Source organism: Sceloporus undulatus, chromosome 1 (assembly GCF_019175285.1).
Source record: "Sceloporus undulatus isolate JIND9_A2432 ecotype Alabama chromosome 1, SceUnd_v1.1, whole genome shotgun sequence".
Taxonomy (NCBI): Eukaryota; Metazoa; Chordata; class Lepidosauria; order Squamata; family Phrynosomatidae; genus Sceloporus; species Sceloporus undulatus.
In genome coordinates this window covers 215,283,706-215,292,358 of record NC_056522.1, presented here as the reverse complement: position 1 = coordinate 215,292,358, position 8,653 = coordinate 215,283,706, and the positions used below count along the sequence as shown (strand labels likewise).

The 8,653-nt window shown below is 52.7% G+C and overlaps 1 protein-coding gene across 1 annotated transcript in view; it reads left to right on the top strand.

Moving 5' to 3' along the window:
* LOC121925903 (T-box brain protein 1-like) overlaps positions 1 to 5,072 on the top strand; it is a 39,848-nt gene extending 34,776 nt beyond the window's left edge. Inside the window, 2 exon segments of the mRNA XM_042458469.1 lie at positions 2,747 to 2,913; positions 3,040 to 5,072. Of these exon segments, the coding sequence (XP_042314403.1) occupies positions 2,747 to 2,913; positions 3,040 to 3,893 (1,021 nt within the window). The 3' untranslated portion in view covers positions 3,894 to 5,072.
* The last annotated feature ends 3,581 nt before the right edge of the window (positions 5,073 to 8,653 follow it).

Below are 8,653 nucleotides of genomic sequence, written 5' to 3'. Positions count from 1 at the left end.
GTAGGCTAATGGCCCCATGGTATGGCCTTAGGTATGGTATGCTAATGGCCCCATGCTAGGTTTGCCTTAGGCTCGCCCTAACTCGGAAACGACTTGAAGGCACACAATGACAACAACGAGAATAGACTAAACCCCACATATAGTCTTCCTGCCCCTCACTCCAACAAGGCCTTCTGGAAGTCAGCTGCCCAGCACTGTGGCTAAAGGAAAATATCAAAATATCCATTAAAGGCTCAGGGCTGGGGATTAAGGTCAGGGGCAATCCTTAAGATATTGCCATGCTTTTCATTCAGCGCACAATACTTATTTCTTTAGTCCCGGTCCTCTCTCTGCTGGTTCCTAAGGGCGATTGGTTAGAGCTAGACCTAGTTGGGCTCAATGGACTTTACTTCCTCGGGGCCCCTGCTTAGGACTCCTCAGGCAGTCTAACGTCAAAGGTTTACATACTGCCCAGTTTCCTGGATCCCCTGGCTTCTGGTTATTTATTTATTTATTCATAAACTATAGTTATATGCACTTTGCCTGCCATGAGTTGCAGGTAGATAATGAGATCCCTATGAGAGCCAGTCTGGTGCAGTGGCTTGAGGATTGAACTCTGGAAACCAGGGTTTGGATCCTGGCTCGGCTATGTAAACCCACTTTGGTCGAGTCACACTCTCTCAGCCTCAGAGGGGGAAAAAACCTTCTGAAGAAGCCTGCCAAGAAAACCCAAGGATAGGTTCACCATAAGTCGAACATGACTTGAAAGTTGTACCTCTAGGGAGGAAAGGCAGAAAGAGAGAGGGCGAGAGAGCGTGACTATCGTGGAGTTTTCTTTGCCGTCGGCTTCCTCTAAAGCTGAGAGAGTGTGACTTTCCACCCAGCGCGGTTCCATGGCTATGGGAGGATTTGAACCGTGGTCTCTCAGAGTCCTAGACCAACACTCTGGTTCCCAAGGGTTTTGCAGAAGAGGGAGTTGTAGCCGGTTCCACTTGTCCTTGGGGCCTTAGGCTTGTCACTCAAACAGCACCGGCAGGGATGTCTTTTCTACCCAGACACTGAAGGGATGGGAAGCCTGTCCCTTATTTTACTACTTTTTAATTCATTTTCGGACTTGATCGCTTGCTTCCCACGAGGCAGCCCAGCCTAGCTTACCTTACCCTCCATGAAGGACCCTCCCAGAGCATCCGAACTAGTCTCGATAGGAAGCTTTTGTACTTATTGTAAAGTTTAAAAATGTTTTTTTAATCTTGTGAGTCGCCTTGGGTCTCTTTGTGGGATAAAGGCGGCATAAAAATGAAATAAATAAATGAAATTAAATGTATGCTTGGAGGAGAGAACCTTATAATAAGTCACCCCCCGTCCAATATTCTTATAGCACTTTGCCCAATAATTTTAAAAGGAAGCTTTCCCACCTCATCCCTTGAAATCTGTCTCAAGTCGACCCTTCCCATAAAGAAGCCTTTAAAAGAAGCCCAAGAGGAAGACCTTATTTCGGTCCCCAATTACTGGGGATGAGAGGCGGTTATCAGGCAGCAAAGGGCAACCCCAAATTGGGAGCCAATGTTCTGCCATCTGGGGGCCTTTTCCCCCCTCCTGTCAAAGTGTCACTCAAAGAGTCTGGTTGGGGGTCATGGAAAAGCCAAGGGAACTCAGCACATGCTCAGACGCCCCCTGTCCTTGAGAGCTTGGCCTAAATCTTGGTGTAGCCCCAAAATAGGACCATCAGATGTTGTTGGGCCTCAACTCCGTCATCCCTGGCACTGATGGGAGCTGGAGTCCTACCATCTAGAGAGGTACAGGTTTCCCATTGGTGGGCCAGGCAGGGCTAGATGAGCCATCCATGAAGCAAGACCAGGGCTAGATTATTAACCATTAAGCAAGATCAGCAAGGGAAGGGGAGCATCGCCGACATTTTCTGATCTGAGCGAAGACTTTGCAACTAGGAAAAAGTAGGAGAAAACTTTTCAAATAGAACTAAAGTGGAAGTGTACAAACATGAGTTTCTGTTTTACTGTAGGTTTGGGTTCCTTTTTACGATTTATTATTGTTTCTATTTCTATTTTAAATTTATATATATAAGAAGGGCATCAAAATCCATTAAAGGCTCAGGGCCTCTAAAAAAGGTCTTGATCCAGCCCAGGGTTGAGCTCAGCAGGTTTATTAGGCAAGGGGGCACCTATGTCCCCAGCCTGGCCATTTCTTCCTCACAACACCCCTGCGAGGAAGGTTGGGCCCAAAGGAGGGACCACCGCACCCTTGGGCTTCCTGGCTAGCTTACAGTGGGGCCAGCCTGGGGTAGTGGTTTTGGGCCCTAGGATACTGGGAGGCCAGGGTTCGAATCCTGGTCCCAGGGTGATCATTTAAACAACCATGAGAGGAAGGACGCCATAGCTTTGGGTTTTTTGACTAGCTTAGCGTGCTGCCAACGCGTCGGACTAGGAGACCAGGGTTCGAATCCCGGGTGGGTGATATTGGGTGGCTTTAGGCAAGTCACACTCTCTCAGCCTCAGGGGATGGCAATGGAGAAAGATTGCCAAGAAGATGATAGGTTTTGCAAAAGTCGGAAAGGGTTTGAAGGCACAAGTCAACCCCCCGGGCTGCGTGTGGGGGGCTTGGGGAAGGGGCTGAGGTTGGCCTGTGCCTTGCCCCTACTGACCAGCCCCATTCCTGCCTCTCCCTCCCTCTCTCTCTCTCTCTCTCTCTCTGTGGGTCCTTTCCCCCCTTCCTTCCTCCCATCCTCCCGCCTTTCCTTCCTGCCTGCCAGGATCTACACGGGCTGCGACATGGACCGCCTGACCCCTTCGCCCAGCGACTCTCCTCGCTCGCAGATGGTGCCCGGGGCCCGCTATGCCATGGCTGCTGCTGCGGCGGCGGGCTCCTTCCTGCAGGACCAGTTCGTCTCCAACTACGCCAAGTCCCGGGGCTTCCACCACCACCATCACCACCACCACCACCACCCCTCGGCCACGGGGACCACGGCAGCAGGATCGGGAGCCACAGGAGGAGCCGGCGGCGCCGGGGGCAGCCTGGGGGCCGGCAGCGGGGCCGGAGGGGGCTCCGGCGGCGGCCTGGGACCCGGAGGCGGCCCTCTCCCGGAGCGAGGGCTGCCCCACCCGAACGGGCTGCTCTCCCCGCAGCAGGCCGAGGAGCCCGGCGCCCCTTCCCCGCAGCGCTGGTTCGTCACTCCGGCCAACAACCGCCTGGACTTCGGCGCCGCCGCCGCCTCGGCCTACGACCCCGCGGGGGAGCTGGCGGGCAACGCGGCCACCCTGCTCTCCTACGCCGCCGCCGGGGTCAAGGCGCTCCCGCTGCAAGCGGCGGCCGGCTGCACGGCTCGCCCCCTGGGCTACTACCCGGACCCCTCGGGATGGGGCGCCCGCAGTCCCCCGCAGTACTGCAACGCCAAGGCCCTCTCCTGCTGGCCAGGCCCCGCCGGCCCTGCCGCCCGCCTGCCCTACCACCTGCCCGGCGGAGGAGGAGGAGGAGGAGCAGGGGCAGCAGGGGGCGCCGGAGGAGGGGGCAGCGGGGAGGAGGGCGAGGGCCTGGCCCCCCCGGAGAGGTCCCCGCTGGTGGCGCCCCCTCCTCCGGCCCCCGAGGACTCCAAGCCCCCCAAGGACCTCTCCGACTCCGGATGGATCGAGGCGCCCTCCTCCGCCTCCATCAAGTCCATCGACTCCACCGACTCTGGGATTTACGAGCAGCAGCAGCAGCAGCAGCAGCAGGCCAAGCGGAGGAGGCTCTCCCCCTCCGCAGCTCCCTCGGCCTCGGCTTCCTCGGCCTCGGCCCCGGAAGGCGCCCCTTCTCCCCTCAAGACCGAGCCGGGACCCCTGGCCCCCAGGGACTGCGACAACAAGCCCTGCGCCGCCGCCAAGGACCTCGGGGGCTACTACGGCTTCTACGCCCACAGCTAGAGGGAGGGAGGGGCCACGGACAGGCCACGCCCGCGCCCTCCCCTCCCTGGACCCTCCCCCAAAGAGCCCCGCCCCTGGACCTTGACTTTCTCTCAAGTGGCCCTGGCTGGACCCTCCCCAAAAGTGGCCCTGACTTCGCCCCCAAATGGCACTAGCTCCGCCCAAAAGTGGCCCTGGCCCCTCCCCAAATGGCCCTCCCCCAAAGGCTCTGGACCCTCCCCCAAGTGGCCCTGGCTCCTCCCCAAAGTGGCCCTGGGTTTTTTTGTAGAAGCCCTGGCCCCTCCCTGAAAGAGCCCCCCCCCAGAGGCCCTGGCTAGGCTTTGGCAAATGCCTTTCCCTCTGCTCTCCTCCGGGTCTCGGAGGCGGATGGGGAGTTGGGCCCAAAGCAGAGCCCCAGGCCCCGGTGACTCCTCCCCCTCTAGGCCAAGGATGGGTAGCCCTCTCCGGATTCACCTCTCCTCTCCGCCCCCCAACTCCCGGGGCCCAAGCCCTGAATGCAACAGTAGTCATCCAGGTTGACATTGCCAGGGAACCCTGGGATTTCTAGTTGAGCTGTGGCCCCACAGCTCTCTGACAGAGAAGGCCCCCTGTCTCTCCAAACTATAATCCCCAGAATTCCATAGCATTGAGCCAGAGCAAGTTTAAAGTGGGGTCAATCTGGATGATTCCTGCAGTGTAGACACAGCCAGGGAGGATCCCTGGGCCTCATCTTGCCAGTAGAACTAGGAAGCAGGTCGAATACTGGCGATTTCTTAGTACGGACTACTAGGCAGTCCCCAAGGACTACAGAAACCATCCAGTCTGAGACCCCTTTAACCGCCCTGGCTCAGGGCTAGGGAAGCCAGGGAATTGTGGTGGATTGTGGCCCTACAGCTCTCTGACAGAGAAGGCTCAATGTCTCCCAGAACTACACACCCCAGAATGTCCCTAACATTCAGCCAGGGCAGCGAAAGCGGTCTCAAAGCGGATCCTTTCTGCAGTGTGTTTTGGACCTGTGTGTGGAGGACATTTTGCTTCCTAAGACAATCCTTAGACAAGAAGGGACTTCTGTTGTCCCCTCCAAGGCTGAAGGTCTCCCTCTCCCTAGCAGCGAAAAGAGAGTGACAGCATGCGAAACAATCCAACTTCTTGGCCTCTTCCTAATCCCAGATTCCCATGGGTAGCTTGAAGCAGTGACCCCCCCCCCCCCCCCCCCCCCATGTGGCCTGAGATGTGGCTTGAAAAGGTGCCATCCCACCCCCAGGCCTCCCTTTAAATGCAGTCCGACCTCTCTGGCCCTTGGCAAGCCTTCAGCCTTGGCCTGTTTCCTCGGGAGCCTCCAGCGGAGGAGCTTACTCCCAGGTAAGTAGGGGGAAAAGCACTTAAAACAGTTTCCCAGGAAATGGAGATCCGGTGACTACTCTGTGTTTATTGCTTTGAACGTCAGACTGCAATCCGATCCCTCCTTACCTGGAAGGAAACCTCACTGGGACCAATGGGGTTGACTTTCTGTACACCTAGAGATGGCTCCCTTTTCCTAGCTATGTGCAAATATGCCTCTCCAAGCCCTCTATTTAGTATTCTGACCAAGGTTATATAGTACTGTACTTCTTTTTCAAAAGGGTCATTGGTTCTTTCCCAAAGAGGCTGACTACAAAACCCCAAAAGGAAACCAAAAGTTAGTTCAGATTCACTGAACAGCCTGCTAGTAACCCTTTTGTGAAATGTTTGGTTTTAATGCTAGTTAAGATTCCAGTCTTAACTCACATTTAACCAACATTAAACCTGATTGACCCCGAATAGGGCTTATGTCTGACATGTTTCGGATCGGTTGTACCTTGGTGCAGAGACGGGTTCTGAGGTCCGAAACACACTGCAGAGAAGTAATCCAGGTTGAGACCGCTTTAACTGCCCTGGCTCAGTGTGTGTGTGTGTGTGTGGGGGGATCCTGGGAATTATAGTTTGTTGTGGCACCAGAGATCTTATGAAAGAGAGAACTAAATGTCTTCCAAATGTACAGCTCCCCGAATTTCTGTTAAAGAGGTGTCACACTGGGTTATTTCTGCCTTGTGTGGACGCAGCCCGAGTCCCACTGAGCTTCGCTTTTAAGGGTGGCTTTGGGGCCAATGCTGCCAAAGTCCTACACGCTTCAGGTCTCATTGACTTCAATAGGAGCGACTTGAAAGGACTGGAGGCTTAAGGTGTGCAATTTGCCTTTTCTCCGGTGGAGTTTCTTTTCAGGTATAGTTTTAAAAAGTCATATTTCTTAGCCATATTTTCTTAGCCAGGAAGAGATCCGGAACCCAACCCTTTTCCGGAAGACTTGTTTAAAAAATGTAAGTGAATCTTGTCTGGGATCAATACGAATTAACGCCGGTGGTGCATAGGGATTAAATCTGAAATCTCAAGTGATTTCGAATCCCTTTTTGGTAGCCAAAGGGGGTAAATCTAAGCCCCTTGTATCAGAACTGACTTCACATCCAATTTTTTAAATAGGTGGGCATTGTTTTTCAGGCTGTAGTCTTGCAGTTTCATCTGGATCCGACACGCTTTTATATAGAAGTAAAACACATACATTTCCAGATGGTTGACATAATTCAGATTTTTCCCCAGCCCTCGTTTTTTGTGGGGCCGCAGATTGAGAAGGGCCATAAATTTAGACGTCGCTAAATAAAAGCAATTCAATAAACCCAATAACAACAACAACAACAACAACAACCGGATTACTTCTGCAGTGTGGTTGCAGCCTCCGTTGTCACTGCTGGAAAGGGACTTGGCCAATGTAGAAAAATGTAGAAAAGGCATTAAAACAGTTTTCCAGGGAATGGAGATCCAGCGACTCCATGTTTACTACAACTCTGCATTTCAGGCTGAAATCTGATTCCTCCTTCCCTGGAAATCAGGGTTATTTAAAAGTCCAGTTTATTTATGTTAGCCGACCAGGCTTTTGTATCCAACCACAAAACAACCCAATGCCATGTTAAAACCTTGATCAAAAAGGGACAATTAAATTGGTCATAAAACATGCCGGAAGAGGCTGGTCACTAGACAACTGAAAAGTTTCTCTTTCTGCCAGAGCTAACCTGATGTACTTGGGCCGTTGGACAGGACACTTAGTAATCCCTTTCTTTCCAATAAACATACCATTTTGGACCTGGAAGTAAGCTTTACTGTTACCAATGGGGTTGACTTTTGGGTCCACAACAAACTGCAGTTCCTAGAATCGCATAACATTGAGCCAGGGCAGTCACAGCGGCGTCAAAACCGGATTGCTTCTGCAGTGTGGATGCAGCCGTACCACTACGGAAGAGGAACAACAACAATTACAATTCCTCTTTGTAGGCTGCATCCGCACTGCAGAAATAACCCGGTATCATTCAGCTTGTTTCCCTGGGGGCCATCCCGAATTAATAGTAGAAGCTACCTGTCAATTGTTATTGATAAGCAACCAGTTTGATGCTCCATTCGCTGGAAAACTAGCCCTTATGGAAATCAATGCATTTCTTCAGCGGGTGGGAAATATGCTTAGGGCTGCCCAGTATGTTCCCCACCGATTTCTGTGGGTCCTGAGCCCATATTTCGCCCAAGAAGGGCCCCAAGTGAGCTGGGAATGAAGGCTAGGACCCTCTTCCCAGGGAAAGGTCCCTTGAGCCCTTTCCAAACCCTGGAGGATGGTTTTGAACACACTGCAGAAAAAAATCCAGTTTGAGGCCGCTTTCATTGCCCTGGCTCAAGGCTCGGGGAAAAAAATTCTGCGGCTTGTAGTTTTGGGAGACATTGAACTTCTCTTTCTGGGGCCACAATCTACTGCAATTCCCAGGATTCCCTAGCACTGAGCCAAGACAGTGAAAGAGGCCTCAGACTGGACTGTTTCTGCAGTGTGGTTCGGACCTCGTCGGTTGAGTGAAGGGGACTTTACAGAATTAAAGGCTTTCCTTTTCTGCTGGGTGGTGTCCTACTGTTTGCTCAGAGAGCCCCCCCTCCATTGCCTAAGCCCCCCAACAGTCTGATTTAAGCCCTCCATAAACTTAGGACAAGCTTGCCGTCTTTGGGCTGCATCCTCACTCCCCACGAAGGAAAAAAAACCCTCGCGTGGGCCAAACAGGCCCAGCCCTTGCAACAGGGACCTTTCTCTCCTGGGCATTTCACAGACCCCCAGCCCTGGGTCCCCTACCCTTTCCCCTCCCCTGGTTCTCCTGCAGGGCCCCTCCGGACCCCCAGCTCTTCGCCCCCTTCCCTCCCTCTGGAATGATTTCTATCGCTGTAAATCTTTGTAATGAACAAGCTACCACCGGTAATAGACGACTGACTTGTTGGTACCCATAATAGTGTAGTCCAGTGGAGATGACTTCGTGAGCTGTACAGTTCTTTTCTGTTGGGATTCAATGGCATTTAGTTTGGAGTTTTCTTTTAATTTGTATTTTTTTAATGGATAACGAAAGGACACGAAAACAGCCTTCCTCGGGGATAGTCTAGGCAATGCCAGTTAAGAGTGACTTTTCTTTCTTCCCTTCCCTTCCCTTCCCTTCCCTTCCTTCTTTCTTTCTTTCAAAATATTTTTCTTTCCTTCTTTCTTTATTTCTTTCCCTCCCTCCCTCCCTCCCTCCTGCCTTCCTTCCTTCCCTTCCTTTCTCTCTTCCTCCCTCTCTCCTTTTTTTCTTTCCTTCCTTCTTTTCCCTGCCTTCCTTTTGACTTTCCTTTTTTCCTCCCTCTCTCCCTCCTTCTTTCCTTTTCCTTCCATCCTTGTCTCTCTCTCTCTATTTTCCTTCCTTCCTTCCTTC